Source organism: Mustela nigripes, chromosome 5 (genome assembly GCF_022355385.1).
Source record: "Mustela nigripes isolate SB6536 chromosome 5, MUSNIG.SB6536, whole genome shotgun sequence".
Taxonomy (NCBI): domain Eukaryota; kingdom Metazoa; phylum Chordata; class Mammalia; order Carnivora; family Mustelidae; genus Mustela; species Mustela nigripes.
In genome coordinates, this window is record NC_081561.1 from 23,425,037 (window position 1) to 23,443,179 (window position 18,143).

General features: G+C 45.2%; 1 protein-coding gene across 8 annotated transcripts in view; it reads right to left on the bottom strand.

Annotated features, from left to right (window-relative positions):
- Positions 1-18,143, bottom strand: part of CARMIL1 (capping protein regulator and myosin 1 linker 1) — a 298,433-nt gene that overhangs the window by 19,234 nt on the left and 261,056 nt on the right. For all 8 annotated transcript variants that reach the window (XM_059399579.1, XM_059399577.1, XM_059399578.1 and 5 more), the window contains 4 exons: positions 16,077-16,143; positions 15,657-15,853; positions 9,020-9,132; positions 2,443-2,872 (listed from right to left, as the gene is read on the bottom strand). In XM_059399579.1, coding sequence (XP_059255562.1) covers positions 2,443-2,872; positions 9,020-9,132; positions 15,657-15,853; positions 16,077-16,143 — 807 coding nt within the window. The remainder of the gene's footprint in view (positions 1-2,442; positions 2,873-9,019; positions 9,133-15,656; positions 15,854-16,076; positions 16,144-18,143) is intronic.

The following is an 18,143-nucleotide window of genomic DNA, read 5'->3' on the forward strand; positions in this document are numbered from 1 at the left end:
GAGGTCAAAAAACCAACATGAACAGACTTTGGAAGATGGTGACTCCCACCCTCGTGGAGGATGTGGAAGGGTCCGTGACTCCAGGGGAGGAAGTCCCTGCGGGTGTGGTGGAAACAGCAAGAGAGTTGGAGGGGAGCCTGAAGAGGAGACAGCGTGGCTGCCATCTTGGGATCAGACCTGAACGAATGAGGATGTGCTTTTGACACATGAGCGAAGCACATGGTTTCTTGAGACGGGATCTACTCCTGGGGAAGACGGGGTGAAGATTATTGGAATGACAACAGAGGATTTACATTATAACATAAACTTAGTTGAGAAGGCACCAGTTGGGTTTGAGAGGGTTCACTCCAATGCAAAAGCAGCTCTGTTGTGGGTTAGATGCTGTCCAACAGCATTGCACGCTACAGAGAAATCATCGGTGAGGGGAAGAGTTAATCAATGTGGCCAACTTCACTGCTGTCTTATTTTAAGACACTGCCACAGCCAGCCCCACCCTGGAGCAACTGCCACCCTCATAGGTCAGCAGCCATCGACATGGAGGCAGGACCCCCCACCAGCAAGCGCAGATGATCGTATTTTTTATCGATAAAATAGTTAAAAATAATAAGGTAGGTACAGTGGCTTTTTTAGACACAATGACAGTCACATACTCAACAGACTACAGTATGGTATAAACATGATTTTCTATGTACTGGGAAACCCCTAAATCCATTTGACTTGCTTTACTGCAATAGTTTCCTTATTGTGTTGGTCTGGAACTGAACCCATGACATCTCTGGGGTCAACCAGATGGGGGTCCCCATCTCTGGGGAACAACGTGACATTGTTCTAAATAGGCACAAGATGGCGCTAGGAGCTCGTTACTGTAAGCCTTCAACACCTAAGACCTAAACCACAGGAATGTTGTCACTCCGAGTAAATTTATGTATCCAATCCAACACGCATGGAAAAAACCCTCCAGCACGGCCCATCTTTCTACCAAAAAGCAGCTGTTCATCCATGAAAAAACAGTAATAAAATAAACAGCTCATTAGTGAAAACAGCAGTTCCTTGTTGTAAGAAATTCTATAAAATGGATTGAAATTTAAACATTTCCTTGGGCGTCTGACTCACCAGTGATGTGGTCACAGTGCTTATTCAGAACTCTGACCAGTGAATTAGCAGAATACAGTTAAATTGTCCCGCCCTCTGCACCCTCCTCAGCCTTCCATAAGGGTCAATGAGTAAGTTAGCAGAGATCTGTCATGAGAAAATTGCTGGGTAACTACTGCGCTGGTAGGAGAGCTATGGCAAACAGTTGTAAAGTCATGTGGGATGCAGGATTTAATGAAAAAATAATCAGCTGTTAAGCCATATAAAACCCCTCCACACCTTGGTATATAATACAGTTTACTAGTAACTTTCTAAAAATCAGCGGTTCATTGGGGTGAACCATTTATTCTCATACTTCAAGTAAGACAGATGAGCAATTTTTCTTTCTTGGGGAAACCAGTTACGTAGATGAAAAAGAGCTCAGATACACATGCAAAACCCAAAACCCGGGTTACCGTGGGTATGTTGATCTTAGCGATCACAATAAAGCTATAATCTTTCAAGTAGCTACAAGAGAAAGGAGAGATCGTGGAAGGAAAAAAACACCACAATGTCTACTTTAAAAGATGTGCGAAGGATAAATGATATATTAAGTCCGATTTTGGGAGGACTTGGCAATTTTGAAACGATCAAGCTTTTCTTGAAGCAATCCACAATATATCTCAATGGTCAAGAATTTAATTAATTCTAACAGAACACCTTTACTTCTTTTTCCCTTTTGACGTTAAAATCTGAAACAGAGCAAGGAATTTTTAGGTTTGGAAAGTGGAACTCTGAGAAGACTGTAAAGGAGATCTATTTCTATGATTAGAATCTGGTTTCTTTTTTTTTTTTTTTTAGGTTTTTAAAAATTTTTAGGTCATCTCTACACCTGACGTGGGGCTTGAACTCACAACCATGAGATCAAGAGTTGCATGTTCTACTGACGGAGCCAGTCAGGCACCCCCACAGTTTCGGTATCTTTATTAGCCTCTATCCGTTGTTTCTGGTCACGCTCACGTCTCATCTTGGATTCAACTGACTGGTGCTCTCCCCAGCTGTGCGCATTTCCAGTCATTGGGGGTCCCAGGCTCCTGACTCACACAGGAAGCACCTCCGCAGGTGGGGACAGGCCGGCAGACTCTCGGCCAACAACTTACCTTCAAACGCTGTGGCTCAGAAGAGCGGACCCTCGCGCTGGAGGGAAAAGCTGGCCATGTCATCGTCATCTGTGCTTTGGGTTCTTTCGGATAAAGGCTTTTGGTTTTGGATTTGTATTGAACAGAATGGGCTAGCTCTGCACCTCTCTCGCCAATGAACACCAAGAGGGGGCGAAGCCACACAACCGAGTCAGAAGGGACCCAGCCTCACCTTCTGTGCGCAGGCCGCTCTCCTCTCCTGCTTGGCCTTCATCTCCGCCATCAGGCCGCTGCCCATCACCTGGATGCCGTACCTTCGCCCGCCCTGCGGGCTGTTCTTGCCATCACTCCGCTCCACCCTGCCCAGGTCCTCCCCCTGACCTTCCTCAAGGGAGTCGGGGGTTTTTAGCTCCTCTGTCCGCTCCGAACTGCCGTTGTGCTCCGCGGGCTTAGCGTCCTTTCTGGGGGTGTCCGTGGCCGGACTTTTGACGGCCCCTTTTGGCGAGGACGGTTCATCCGGCATCAGGACCGTGGGAGGCCGCTCCGATTTGGAGCGGGACTTGATTAAATTGAGAAAGCCGCTCTTCCGAGAGTCTCGCTTTTTCTTTTCATCTCCTCCCTCGCTAAGCTCGTGGGACTCAGAGCCTCTTGAAGATGATCTCCTGGGATTCAAAAAGAACAAATACTGTGGGTTCTGCTGCAATTAAAGTTCTAGCCAGAGTCAGTCAAAATACAAACACGGAGCTTGCTGCTGCCCTGGCAGCCGTTCTAAAGCAGTTGAAGAATTTGAGTCTTTGCCCTTGATAAATAGAAGTGGGGAATGTTGTCACAGTCGCAGGTAAGGAGGAGAAGGCACCACCAGCTAAGAAGGAGAACCTGAAAGGGTAGGTGCTTTTGAATCTTAACGCTCAGGTCAACTGCCTCTCCACTTGTAAGACCTTCCAGCAAAGCTGGCTCCACACAGACACAGGACAGAGATGGCCTTATTTAGTGTGACTGACAATGGAAAGGGCCGGCCGTCCCCACAGCCACCTACAATCCCTGTGTCATCGCTAGATCACATCTGAAATCCCACCGATGGTGCGCCACTCAAACGAAGATGTGGGTCTTTGCCTCAAGGGACCACCACTGGAGGAGGCAGCAGGGACGGTGAGCTTGGGCAGAGCGTTGTACGCAAGAGTCAAGTTCAGGAACGAAAGAGAATATTCAGGAATGGGGGTGGGGTGGGTAGGGGAAAGAGCAAGTCCAAGGGGTCAATGGGAGGTCTCCCTGGTGCCTTTCATTTAGAGCTGGCGGACTCCGGTCCCGTTAGCTCCTCTGAGTCCCCCATGAAATCATGACCAAAGGTGGGAAGAAAAAAATAAAGGCAGGAGCCCCAGAGCAGAGGAAAGGCAAAATAACAAAGTCTGGGAGCCAAGAGAAATTTTGACTTAAAACGGACTTAACAGACGTGGAAAGCCGCCCCCTGAAGTGCTGGTGGGGGAGACAAGAGGCAGCGGATCTGCACGAGGCTCCCGGTGCCTCTGGAAACAGAAGGGAAGCAGGAGCTCTAGAGAGGAAGAGAGCCAGAAGTCCATTCGCCAAACCATCAGATCCTCTCCCCAAACCAGAGATCAAAACTGCCCCTTCGCGCCCAAGTTTACCCACCGGGCAGGGTGAGGGCCAGCAGGACAGCTGAGGCACATGTGCTATCGTGAGAACAGGGGGGGTTCAGGTGGGGGGCTGCAGACCATGGGACCCCTGGCGTAAGGATTATTTTAGGCTGATTAAGAAATAGCAGACACCGGAGCAGCTCTGAAAACTGAGTACAAGTTGCCCTTTCGGAAGAGCCATTCATAAGAGAAATGTCCATTTGTAAGGGCGTGTTCTTCTCAATAGCAGGGAAAGGATAACAATCTCTAGAAATTTGTCAATGGGGAAGGTATGGACTTAAATCTATATCACCCTTACCACAGTTATAGTCCTTTTCCTGGTAACCTCCCCACACTCGTCCCCTGCCCACCATCCCAACATCTTTCTTTTATTTTTAGCTAAAAATAGTATTTTAAGGTGGTGGCTTGAGCCGTTCTGGGGAACTACTCCGTTTTTCTGGGTCTCTCCCATGTATATAGAGGGTATCCATGTTCGTGAACTTCTGTTTTTCTCCTGTTAATCTGTCTTTCATTATAAAAGTATCTCACCCAGGAACCTAGAAGGGTAGAGGGAAAATTATTTTTCCTCCCCTATAATCATAAGAAAGCCTGCATATTGGGGCAAAGATATTCCCAGGCTCCTTCCCTCATTCTGGGTCGTACATGGGCCAGGTTTACACCCTCTAGGCACGGGGTCAAATTTCCCAACAAGCTCAAGAGAAAAGACTCAAAGACTTGGATAGTCAGGGAGGCCCTCCCCCAACAAAATGGTTCAAGAAGGGTACCCTACACTGAAGTCCACCAGACAACAGGCTCCACTTGCTGCCACGTGAACTGGGAAGACCCTGGGCTCCTGATCCAGTCTGTCCCAAAGATGTCCCGGAATGCTCTTGGCTTCAACATGAAGAAGAATTCAAAGACAGACACACAACACAGGTGGATAAGCAACACAAATGGGAAGGTTTATTAAACCAAAAATACCCACTCAAGGGGCACCTGGCCAGCTCAGTTGATGCAGCAGGCAATTCTTGATCTCAGGGTTATGAGTTCAAGCCCCACAGAGAGATTACTTAAAACATAAAATCTTTAAAAAAACAAAACAGAACAAAAACAAAATATAGTTTTAAGATAGGAGTAGATAAGCTTAAGAGAGAGCAAGCTGTGTGCAGGGGTTTGGGGTTCTACCTTTTATGTGCAGTTGTTAAAAAGAGAGTACAATATTTATTATTTGGTGTGGGGAAGCAGGGTTTCCGGTTGTGGCGCTGCCATCTTGGGCCTGTCTGGTGGGATCCGGCTTCTCGCAGATGCTACCAGGACGGGACTCTGACCTTCCCTACAGCCCGCCGTGGCCTCCCTCTTGCTGGCCTCTGGGGATCCCGTTAGAGCCTCACTGCCTCTAAGACACCACCTTCCAAGCTCACTAGTGTTCCATTTCATTTCAAAGGAAAGAGCAAAATACTGTTGCGCCATCAAACAAGTGTAACAGGAAAATGTGATGGCAGGAGTATAAAACCAAGGTTGGACGTTATAGCTGAGGAAATCTCCCAGATGGTAAGGAATAGGGGGCAGGAAAAAGAATGAGAAAACAAGAGACAAAAGTTCAAAACAAAACAAAACAAAACAAAAGCTAGTGGATTCATAGAGGAAACACGTAAGTTGCATAATGGATGTTTTAAGAAAGAATATAGAGAAAAAAGAAGGGAAGACATTATGAAAAAAATAACTCAAGAAAAATTCCAGAACCAAAGCACACGAATTTTCCAGTTGAAATGGCTCATTAGTGCCTCGCAAATGGATACAAAACAAAACAAAACAAAACAAAACAAAACAAAACCTACCCAGAGTCCATCATCATAAATTTGTGGGAACAAAGAGAAAATCCCAAATGCTTCCAGAAAAGAGTAAACACAAAAACAAGTAAGAAAGGATCCAGGCTCATGAGCACAACAGACTTGTTCGGGCCAAGAGCAGCCTGCCTCAAGATGGGCTGCTTTGGGATGAAGATTATTTTAAGTGAAAAAGTCATCAAAATCCAGCTGATTCAGGAAAAGCTGCTTCCATCTCCCTTGACAGCCTAAAAGAATTTAGACAGAGGAGCTGGTCCAGGGAAAGAGCTGTCGGCTTCGGGAACTACACTGTGTGCCATGAACCAGGAGTGGTAGACGAGGGAGGACCCTAGCAAGGCCTGTTGGATCAAGGTCCTCCGTGTATACCAAACATTCACTCTCCTGAGAACTGCATTCCTTCCCGGTGAAGTCCCAGACCCCTGTCCCCTTCTCATCAGCTCAAAACAACATATATGCCGCCTCATGTGGCCTGACCGTCTTTGGCATTTCTCCTCTGTGAGGCTTCCCTGTACATACACTGTGATATTGGATTCTCTCCTGTTTATCTTTCTTTTGTCAATTTGATTCTTATTTGATTTAATTTGATTTTGTCAATTTGATTCTTGTCTGGCTAGAAGGATCTTGAAGAGGACAGGGTATCCTTGCTCCCCGACAGACAGATTCTAACAGTAACACTAGAAGCTAGAAGAGAACGGGACCAGGTTTTGAAAACTCTTTGGTAGGATGGATTCAATCTAGAATTCTGTATGTAGTCACACTGTTGATCAAAACGAAAGATGGATCTATGAGTCTCCCAAGATGCCCTTCTCAGGAGACAACCAGAGGAGACCATCCACCAAAATGAGGGAGTCAGGAAAGGAAGAAGACAAAGGCCAAAGGACACAGGAAAAGGACACAAGTATGTGGCAAGGGGAAGCCCCCAGCAGACCAAGACAGGAGGTGGCAAGGGACAGCAGAGGCTGCTCCCAGATGCCGGAGAGTTGGTCAGGCGTCAGTGAAGGAAGTGTATCTGTCCGTCCCTGGAAATGACACGGAGAATACTTGAGCAAATGCAGAGGAGGTTTACAATTTTCTTGGAGACGTATGGGAATGGCAGAGACAGGACTACGGAAAAGTCAGCAAACGCAAAAGGGATGATTATGAACTGTAGGGAACATAAAAAAACCATGAAGGAGAGCAGACCAGAAGATGGTGTACCTCAGCTGTGCACATTCACATGGAAGAGAGAGAGAGAGAGTGTGTGTGTGTGTGAGAGAGAGAGAGAGAGTGTGTGTGTGTGAGAGAGAGAGAGAGAAAGTGTGTGTGTGTGGGGTGGGGCAGTCGGGTCCAGGGTATCAGAGCTAAATTGTCATCCTCTACAGTGAGGAGCTAACAGTCGTGCCTGCTACCTAAAACTGAAAAACAGGAAATAGCAAAAAAATGTGATTAAAAAATATGGAAGTACAAATAAAAAATAAGCAGCGAAAGGCGTAGGAATGATTTGCCTCTGGGGAATAGGGAGTGGGGAAAGAAACAATGGAGTTCCTTTGTTTTTTTCTTTTTTCTTTTCTTTTCTTTTTTTCCTTTTTGGGGAGAGTCTTGTAGAACATCTGGTATTTTAAACTAAGAGCGTTTCTAACTTTGATTGCAAACGTTCTTCATACAGCTTGCAGATTCCACCCGTGCCTAGCCCTTTACATATCAAACTGACAGTCTGTTTTTATACAACAAAAAGATATAAAAAAAAAATCAAAACTTCTAGTAGATTCCACCATTTGATGAAAATTGATCTCTATTTCTGTCTACTTACTCCCAAAGCAGTATCTTTGTAGAAAGTAGATTTTATACCTTCTAAAAACATGCCTAACTTTCCTCCAGAGCCGATCACAGAAGAAGGCATCATAAGGATGCAGGAAATCACACGGGGGCGGGTGTGAACGGCTCAGATCAGGAGTGCGTATACCTCTCCACCAACAACATATCACCTTCTGAAGTTTGGGAGGCGGTGAGCCTGCAACTGGGTCTGTGGTTTATAGGGATACAGGGCGAGACAGTCCGAATTCATCCCACCAACTGTGACCGAAGGCAGACTGTATGTAACAGGCAGGGTCAGACACTCAAGTTACAACGAACAGAAAGGCCTGGGGGATGCTTCCGAAGAACAGGCATTCTCTGGTGATGGATGACTTGAGAGCCCATCCTGAAAAAGGACTCTCCTGTTCCGTTCTGTTTAGGTTGGCACGTCGGGACTGTCTGAGTCTTTTACACTGAGAATGCATCCATCCATTCCTCGTACCGTAAAAAAATTTAAAACAGAAGAAACGCTCAGAGGATTGTGTGCACTCTAACAGATGGGTGCAGGGAATTAAAAAAAAAAAAAAAAGTTTCAAGTCAGTGGCAGAGAAAGAGCAATTAATCTGGGGGGGTGGGGACGGAGCCATCCTGAGACAGCTTCAGAGAATGAATGATACCGAGGCTGGTTCGAGAAGAATGGAGCCGGGAATGGAGCCCAGGATGCCACAATTCAAGGCCAGGGTCAAAGACAAGCAAGCAGGTCCTGAAGCTTCCAATGTGCAGTAAGCTCCACTGGCATGGACAGAAACACTCCACTCATTTCCACCTCACCATCCGCTGAGGCAAGAGAAGGCCCGTCCATCCACAGACTGGCCCCGTGTCTTCCCTCCCTGTGCGGGCCCCCACCCCGCAAGCCTCAGCTTCCCGCTGTGGCTCAGACACAAGTCCACGGTAAGAGTGTGTCTGGGGACAGGTTTGCATTTGGGTTGGGGATTAAAGAACTCGGAATGAGTCCTGCTTACGGCTGGAAGTGTTCCAGGTTAAACTGCTGTCAGCAGAAGTTCCTAAAAGGCCTTTTAAGGAAACAGCACTTAAGAATAAGAAAATGAGACAACTTCCTTGGACACTGCCTGCTGAAGCCCCCCATGCACTAAACTCTGAGCCAGGAGAGTTTATAAATAAGTGACATCAGCTGCCGAAGTTCACTGCCCTGACATAGAGTCATCCAGGCGCCGGTGGTAAAGACCTTAAAGAAAGCCCGTGTGTTCTATGGTCTATTTTAGATCAGTACGACGGTTCTCCAACTTCAGCATGCCTCAGTTTACCCTGGAAGGGTTAGAAAAGTACAGACTGCTGGGCCCCATATCCAGAGTCTCAGATTCAGTGGGTCTGGGGTGGAGGCCTGAGAATCTGAGATCACGTTTTGCAAACCATCAGAAGAGTCAATCCCACGTCATATAAATAAGATAAACGAGCCCTGGCATGGTGAATTTAATGGCAACTTAATAATTTAAATGTGCATTAGGAAGTAGTATTAGTGGAATGACTCTGAACTCACTTGGAATCCATTTTGGTCACCTTCTTGGTAAAAAATTCATCCACACCTTCGTCCACTCTTCCCATAAGGCCGTTCTGCTCACCGTCTTGGGGGACGACGCTGGCGGTGCAGACCTGCAAGTCGAACACGGGGAACGGTCATTCAGGCCGCGTCACTTGTCAAACATCACAGTCCTGTTCCAGGCACGGTGAGGAGGGCCGTGGGAAGGACGAGACCAGCTAAGTAAGGGCCCGACGGTCTACAGGAGGGCAAGTTCTGTGTCGAACTGTGATGGGGGCTGGAACAAAAGCGAGGCGTGCACTATTAAGGCACAGTTTCCTGCGGCTGGCTGTCCCAGGCAGCGAGGCGCCCAGTGCCCCTAGAGACGGAGAAAGGCATTGCGGGTGCTGGTAAGGAAAGAGAAAATACACAAGGGAAGGAAACAGGGCTGGTTCTGAGACTGGAGAGCACTGGGTGGCCAGGGGCCAGTAGGGTGTGGGTGGGATTAATGGCTCAGTCCAAACCCTGGCAGATACTAACATGGGCCCCTGCAACCAACCCCCCACTTCCTTTCTTTCTGGTGGGAAGAACCCTGATTTCAAGGTGTGAATACTTACTTGTATGAACCAAACACCATAATTCTACCTCCTTGCCCATGATTGGTAGCTAAGGCGTATGATATAATTCCAGTCAGTGAGATGTAAGGCAAAACTGCTAGGGGCTCATGGGCTGGTTTTCCTGCACAGGAAGGAATGTATGTTTTCCTGCATGGTTATATGTGGGAGGACGTGATGTCGGAGCCACAGCAGCCCCGTGGGGTTCAAGAGAAGGCAAGCCTGAGGACAAAAGCCAACATGTCTTGGACAACACAGCAGAAGGGCAGAAAGGGCAGAAAACTCCTGAATGTTTGTGCTTTGCTGCTGAATAAATCAGTCTTTGATCCTGAAAATTTTGGATTTCTTGGCAGTATTTCTCACTATTTAAGTCATGTTTAGTTGTATCTCTTATCTCTACTGAATGAATACTTCCCAATCAATGACACAAGGACCTATGGTGAACAGTCTTGAATCTTACGCTGAAGAGTGTGGAATTTACTTTGCAGGCGATAGGGAAACCACAAAAGAAGGGCATGACCAAACCTGAACTCTGTTCAGATAATTCTAGGGCAGCATGAAGGGCATGCTGGAGAAGCCTGGGAATGTATGTAGGCGAATCTGTTCAGGAATAAAGAAAGAGTCCTGGAAGAGTCTAGTCTAATCTGGAGGAGATGAGGAACAAATTAAAGGCTTGAGAACTGAGAAAGGAGGTGCCTCAGACGAGGTCGAAGTTTCTAGGCTAGGTGAATGGGAGCCTCATTTGAGGGAACATAATTTGAAGACCAGATTTGGAGCAAGAAATGATGAGTCCAATTTCTGATGAGCATTTGAGATGCTGTGGGAAACCCAGGGTCAGGCACCCAGCACACACATGAAAGCTTGGGTCTCAGGAGAGAAGGTGTAAGGAAATCATTTATCAAGTCAGCATTGCTCCTTGAATGGACAACTCACAGTGAGCTTCACCACCTGTCTGACTTGTGTCTGCAATGGCGTATTAAGTTAATATTTCACACCAATAGGTTGTGGGCCCTTGAGAAAGAGGGCATAGGTTGCTCATTACTTTGGGCACAAGAACAGATTCTCCTGTGGGTGAGAGGTTCTCTGTAATCTTGATTTGCAAGTGTCAGGCTGCCTCGGGGGGAATCTGGCTCCTGTCCGAGTCTGCATACATACTATTTAAGGGAAGAGCCAATCACATGCTCTAAGCAATCATCCACTTCACTCACTGGGAAATCTCCATTACGAACATGAGCTGTGTGTCTGAGTTCATGTTTGTGAAATGCTGAAAAGCGAGCTGATAACAGATCACAAACAAAAGAACTCCCATGAAATGCGAATAATAACCGTGATATGTCTCATCTGAATGGTGCTTCTATTGGAGCAAGGCTTTCCTACGCAGTAGAATAGAGCAGAGAATCAGCGAAGTTCTGTAATTCAATTAGGGAGAGAAAGCAGCTGTCTGAGTCACTTTTACCACAGAAGATAAAGCAGCACAGAACTTGCTTGTGTTAGCATTTCTCCCTCTGTCAAAGAATGGAGACGGGGATCTCTCTGGTAATGATGGAGCCCCGTGTGTGCTGAAGGCTTCATCGTTCGCACCAGCGTCTCACACGTTATGATTTCATGTTCCCATCTACTCTTTGCACTGAAAAGGAAAGGTTAGTTTCATCTTAGTTTTTGATTAGTCTCAGATCAAAACAGTGGCTCAGAGAGTGGGAGGCACGTGCACGTGTCCCCTGATTGAAGGACGAGAAGGATTATGAGCCCAAGACGTACAGTCCTAACAGGGGGCTTCCTTCCAATGGACCCATGACTCCCTTCAGAGGTTCCCTCGCAAATTCTTCTCATTTTGAGAAAGAGGAAAAAACCACGATTTTTTACGAGCATAAATTTCTCCTTTAAGGCCCTTTCCTTTCTTCTTGCTTTGAAACGGAATGCAGAGCGAGCACAAAAGGTTCTCAGGGGTCAGGGAGAACTTCAGTGGGTTTCAGAGATGGAAGCAGACAGGGCTCAACAAATCAGTCCGCTTTCCTGCATGACGGGCCAGCTTTCAGGGCTGGACAGACCTTGAGGCTGATCCCTCCCAGTCTAACCCTGTCATTTCAGAGATAAAGACGCTGAGAGCAGAGGGGTGATGGGAAGTCCAGAGTCGCTGGGAGATCCTCAGTGAGAGGCGGTTTAAAATGTATCCATGAGAATTGGTAGGGGGAGGTGTCGGCAGCTTGTATGGAGAGCAGCAGAAATACCGAACACAAGAATGAGACCGTTTGTCAGAACAGTTCAAGGCTAAACACAGACGCCGTTTCAGCTCAATTGCTAGCAAAAGGAAAGGAAGGGACACAGAAACATCAGAAGTTCCCTGAATCCCACTGGACTTTGGTCTTTCTGTCAAGGAGCATACATTTCAGACTAAAAAGTACAGCATCATTACTGGAAGGGGAGAGCAGAAATCCCTCAGCGGGCTGAAATGGATGCGTGCAAAGAAAGGCTTTTGCAACGAAAACGGGACATCGGAGTGGCTGTTGCGGTATCTGACAAATCGAAAAAGTCGATTTTGCACTTTGGTGTATGAATACATGCTAAAAGGATAATTTGCGAATGCTGAGAAGATGAGCCAGTGATTATGAGGACTAATGACAATTCAGACCACCCTCCGGCAGGCTTATGAACATGATCGCACCAAGGAAACACTGTGGGTGGTGCACCTGGTTTCCGACGAGGCAGCTGCCAAACCTCTCCTGATGTCTCCAGAGGCCGCAGGGAGAGAGATGGGCAGGGAGGGAGGACAATTAGTGTATTATTAGTGACTCTGAACGCATACACCCAAGCAGTGCTAATGAGCAAGCTGCATGATCATGGAATCTTACATGCATACATTACAGTAGAAATCACGGAGAAGAGAGAGCGAAGGAATTAAGTCAGGAAAAAAATAACCGAGAGGATGTAAAGTGAATGAAATATAATAAAGGGACCAAAATTGATGAATCTGAGAGGACAAAAGAAACCAAAGCTGATTCTTCCAGGAAAAAAAAAAAAAAAAAAGGAAAAGAGTAATAAAAGAGACAACCTTGCAAAATGAGGAGAGAGGCCAAATAGATCAGAAAAGGGAAAAAATGGGACACAGCTACGGTTCAGGAGATTAAAAAGTTGTAAGAATGTTATAAACAACGAAATGAACAATTATACTAAGTGGATGACATCCTAGAAAAACACTGATGGCCAAGGTGGTCTCAGGAAGAATTAGGTAATCTGATTAGATCTGTAACAAAAGAAAGCAAATCCCTAGAAGAGGAATCTATGCATAGATATCACCAGCACACACAAGACACATCAGCCCAGATGGCTTCCCAGGGGAGGAGCAGAAAATCTCCACTGGATACAGACAGTTCCGGAGAATAGGAAAGGAGAGCTTCTGAACTAATTTATGAAGATAGTATAATTCCGAAACTCAAGTACAGAGATGGTCTAGATAAGAATAAGAAAAACTATAAGTCTCTCTTATTTATGCACATAGATTAACCCCTCCCAAAATATGGTAAACAAAACCCAGCAGTATATTAAAACAAAGCAAGGATATATACCTGAAAGTAGTACAACACAGTATGTTAATTATACTAGGATTAAAAAAGTAATCAAGAGTATCACGATTATTATCAAGAGTGGTATACCTTTAGGAAGGTCCATTATTGTGATTCACGACAACAGCAAAGCAAAAGAGAAAAATGATTAATTTCCAGAAAAATAAGTGATTAATTTCCAGAAATACTGAAGGAAGAAACCAATCAAAATTAAACCATCATTCACTGAAAAAAAAATTAGCCAACTAGGAAGGAAACTTTCTCAACTGAGTAAGGAACAGCAGAAATTGCTACATGCCTACCCAGTCTCGGTATCAAATCCTGACTTATTTGGCGTATCCATCAGACCAAGTGAAACACATTATCTTCTCAGATGCTCTTGCACCTGGGGCTAGAAATAATGGCTCATTTCTGGACAGTGAGATGTAAGAGCAAGTATACTAGGACTTCTGGGTAAGCTCACATTTCCCGAAGCATGTGCCCCCTTTTTTCTGTCTGCAATATGTTTATAAATATAGAAAACTACAGGTCTTGCTTGAGAGTGACCACTACCAGTTACCAAGATGACACAGCTATGAAAAAGTGAATACATCCACTCTCACCACTTTTACTCATCATGGTACTAGAAGACCTAGCCATAGCAATCAGACAAGAAAAAGAAATACTTTCACTAAACATGACACTAATTATAGGAAAAAACTCAGAAGACTCCACCAAAAAATTACCAGTACTAATAAGTGAATTCAGTAAGGTCACAGAACCTTAATTAATATGCAGAAAAACATTGCATTTCTATACAGGAATAATAAAGTAGCAAAAAGAGAAATTAAAGAAAGAGTGTCATTTAGAATTGCAACAAAAAGAATAAAATACCTAGGAATAAACTTAGCCAATGAGGTGAAAGACCTGTACTCTGAAAACTATAAAACGTTGATGAAAGAAACTGAAGATGACACAAAAATATGGAAAAATATGGAAAGATATTCTGTGCTCATGGATTGAAAAAACAAATATTGTTAAAATGCCCATACTATATCCAACAGCAATCTTCAGACTTAATGCAGTTCCTATCAAAATAGCATTATTCACAGAATGAGATTAAATAATCCTAAAATTTGAATAAAATCAGAAAAGAGTGTAGATAGCCAAAGCATCTTCAAAAAGAACAACAAAACTGGAGATATCACATACCAAGATTTCAAGCTATACCACAAAACCGTAGTGATCAGAACAGTATGGTATTGAACATAAACAGACTTGTAGATCACTGAAACAGAATAGATAGCTCAGAAATAAACCTGTGATTATATGGCCAATTCATCTTTAACAAAGAACGCATAAATAAGCAATGTGAAAAAGACAATTTCTTCTTTTTATTTTTTTTTATTTGACAGAGAGAGATCACAAGTAGACAGAGAGGCAAGCAGAGAGAAAGAGGAAGAAGCAGGCTCCCCGCCGAGCAGCGAGCCCGATGCGGGGCTCAATCCCAGAACCCTGAGATCATGACCTGGGCTGAAGGCAGAGGCTTTAACCCACTGAGCCACCCAGGCGCCCCGACAATTTCTTCTTGACAAATGGTGTTGGGAAAACTGGACAGCTACACACAAAAGAATGAAACCAGACCCCTTTCTTATATACCATATATACAAGTGAACTCAAAATGCATTAAGAACCTGAATGTGAAACTAGAAACTACAAAAATCCATAAATCCAAGGATAACAAACCACATTCTTTCCTACACAGAGCTTACAGACAGAGAGTGCCTAGAGAACACTATGGCGAGAGCTATAAAAACAGTTAGAATAGCTATGAGCAGTAGGCACTGGAGGAGCCGAGGCCTCCATGTAGGGTTGTTCAGGCGGTGCACTATGCACAACCAGTCTGAAAATGACCTCCCCTGAAGTCATGTAAACACAGACCTATGGGAGGACAGAGATAGACACAGGGACGGCTTCCTGGAATACTGAGACAAGTGGAGATCTCAAAGATAAGTGGTTATCAGCCCAGGAAGCATGTGGAGTGCAGAGAGCAAGTGATGAGAAAATGGCTACAGCTCTGGAGGATTGACACCCAGGCTGAGAAGCAGCAATGTCAGGAATGACAAGGAGGAAGGCGGACAGCAGATCAGGGTCGGCAGCAGGGACCTGGTGTTCAGGGTCAATTGTGATGCTCCGTGGGGGACAGGGGCTATGAGCGGAAGACAGGTTTGAAGAAAGAGAGGCCCCCAGTTCTGAATGTGTGGATCCTGAGGGGCTCTGGGACACTGAAGTCCAGGAGGCAGGTGAACACTTGAACCCAGAGTGGAGCAGACACAACAGAAATCAACAAGTGGCAACCACGGGCTCTGACAATGGGGCCCAGGCAGAAAATAACACAGTTGGAGGCCTCACGTCCACGCGGGGCCAGGTGCCTGGGCCAATCTCCAGCCTTCCCCCTGGAAGGGAAAGGGCGAGGGGGAGAAGGGGCCCCTCCCGGCCACCTACCGCTGCCTGGGTGGGCTGCTGCTTCTTATTCCGTTTTGGCCTTAACTTGGTAAAGTGCTCCAGCTTCTTCCCCTCCTCGGAAGGCAGCTCAGAGATCAGCCCGGAGCTCCGCTTCTCTGGTCGGAAGGATGGGAAAGGCGGGTCTTCGATGTGAATGGGCACCTCCTCCAGCGCCTTATCGAGGTCAAACTCCATCTCTGAGATAAAGCAGAGCCCTGGGCTGACGCTTACTGCGGAAGGACGACGCAATACAGAATTCCTCAAAGGGACTCTAAGTGTATCACAGAACAGCAAGTGCGCTCCTGGTCCCCATCTGTTCATATAGAGCATCCCTGGGAGGCATCCCTGAGGTGGTCAGAGGTCCCTGCTGCGGGTCTGTCACAGTCCCGGGGAAGTGGCAGGCATTCATTAATGACTCACCGAAGGCTCTGGAAACGGGTCGCAGCATCCGGCTATGGATACTCTTCCTTTTGGATTTAGGAGTCATCTAGCAATGAAATAAAGAAAGCATTTAGGTACTCACAGAAAACTTGCCTTTCAAACTTCAGAAACCTCCTGGGGGGGGGGGGGGGGCGAAGGGGCGGCTGCAGAAACATCTGGGATCACATGTTACCTTCAGTATTTGCTTCCCTTCTTTCAAAGATGGTTCGTCACCTCTGACAGCCTGCCTGGAGAGACTGAGCCCACACATTTCTCAGTGTTTACAGTGCTCTCAACCCAGACAAACCCCCTGCTTGCTTCTTGCCTCCAGCTACCTTCAGTTACATTCTATCAGTAGCATTCTATGTCTATGAAGATTTACATTCATCAGTTACATTCTATTTATATGGTGGAAAGGATCAATGAATGATACAGAACATAATTCCAAGTTGCACATGAGGATATTAAAATGGATATAAAAAACCAGATTAAAAGATTGTAAACACCAGGTGCTAACAAGGGAAACTGCCAACTATTCACTGTCCGTTAACACCTGCACATGAGGGATGTAAGGCAACCCCTAACTCTTCATCCCTTTAAGGGTTTCAGCACTTGTAACTGTTTCATTTCATATGTCTGCCACCAAGATTTTGAGGTTTACATTATGGGAAAAGGCTAACTAGGAAAAAAACTGCTATGACTTAGGAGTCGGTATCTGCTGTCACTTTTCAGGAAGAGTCTTTGATCCTGTTAGCCTTTTAAAAATGAGATCAAACCCCAAATCACCAAACATCTTAAGCACCAGTGCCAATCTTGATGACGCAAAGCCAAATCTAAGGGGGGGGTTTTAGCTTCTCCCGCAGCAGGACCCCAACTGTGCGAGCGGGAGGTGGCCTCAGTTATCATCCAGAGGAATGAATTTGAAGGAAGAAGTTGTGTCACAGAGATGACAAGGGCTCGTACTGGAGCTGGCATTAGGAGCAGCATCGGGGAGAGAGCCATTGTGAGGATCCCTCAAAACTGCACACTTTGTAATCGATATACAGATGAATGGATCTGCGGGATGTTTTAATTGGTCTGATACTGGAAACTAGTATTTGTCTAAACTAAGAGACAAGACAGCTTACTTGGTAGTCTTTCGTTTAATAGGGGGTCATGTAAGGCTTTCTCAGAAAACATCCACACACATGAAAAACTCTCTTCGGTTCAAGGAATGAATTGGTTCACACTGATTTTTAAAGCAAACTACTTTACAGTTCTTACAATTTTATTCCAGATTTAACAACAGTTAAATCTTGGCTGTTATTTACTATTGAGAGAAAAGGGAGAGAAAAGATGAGCAATCGGCTGGTCGTCTGGAGATATACAGTGAAAACCTGATTTGGTTCTTTCATTCAAGGTTTTGTTAAAGGCAGACGATCTAAGGACTACCTATCTGTAAAGTAACAGGTCTTGCGGGTTCAGTAAAAATGGCGTCAACACAATGCAACTGGAAAGGGACCCAGCTTCCAGGTTGTTCTCCTCCCAAAACGGTCCTGCCATCCACCGAACAAGATAGTGGACTGACTGGTCTCTCCATAGGTGAAACTTCTAAAAATAATTGATTTTCAGGGGACACAAACTCCCAAAATATACACTACATTTAATGAAAATGTCTTTAGTATTCCATCCCCTTTGTGCACAACCATGATGGGTAAAAGAAGCAAGCAGCAGCTGGGGATATCATTTCCAGCCAATTCATTTAGACAGCCACAAATAAATAAGAAAGAGGCTTTAAAATGCACGGAATGAAGACGTCTTCCAACATTTTTTCCTGTGACTCTTGATTAGATTTTATAGAAAGAGTGTTCATCGGCAAAAATAATCTAGCCCAAGTTTCCCTACATAACCTTTATAAAAGAGACCAAATGTGTGACCATTATGACATTTCAAATATATGACAATTTTAAATATGTGAAGCAGAATGTGTATATTTAATTATATATAAAAGAATACATGGACTGCTTAACATTTATAAATAATATGAATATATATAAGAAAGATATTTACAAACTAATGTCCATCTGT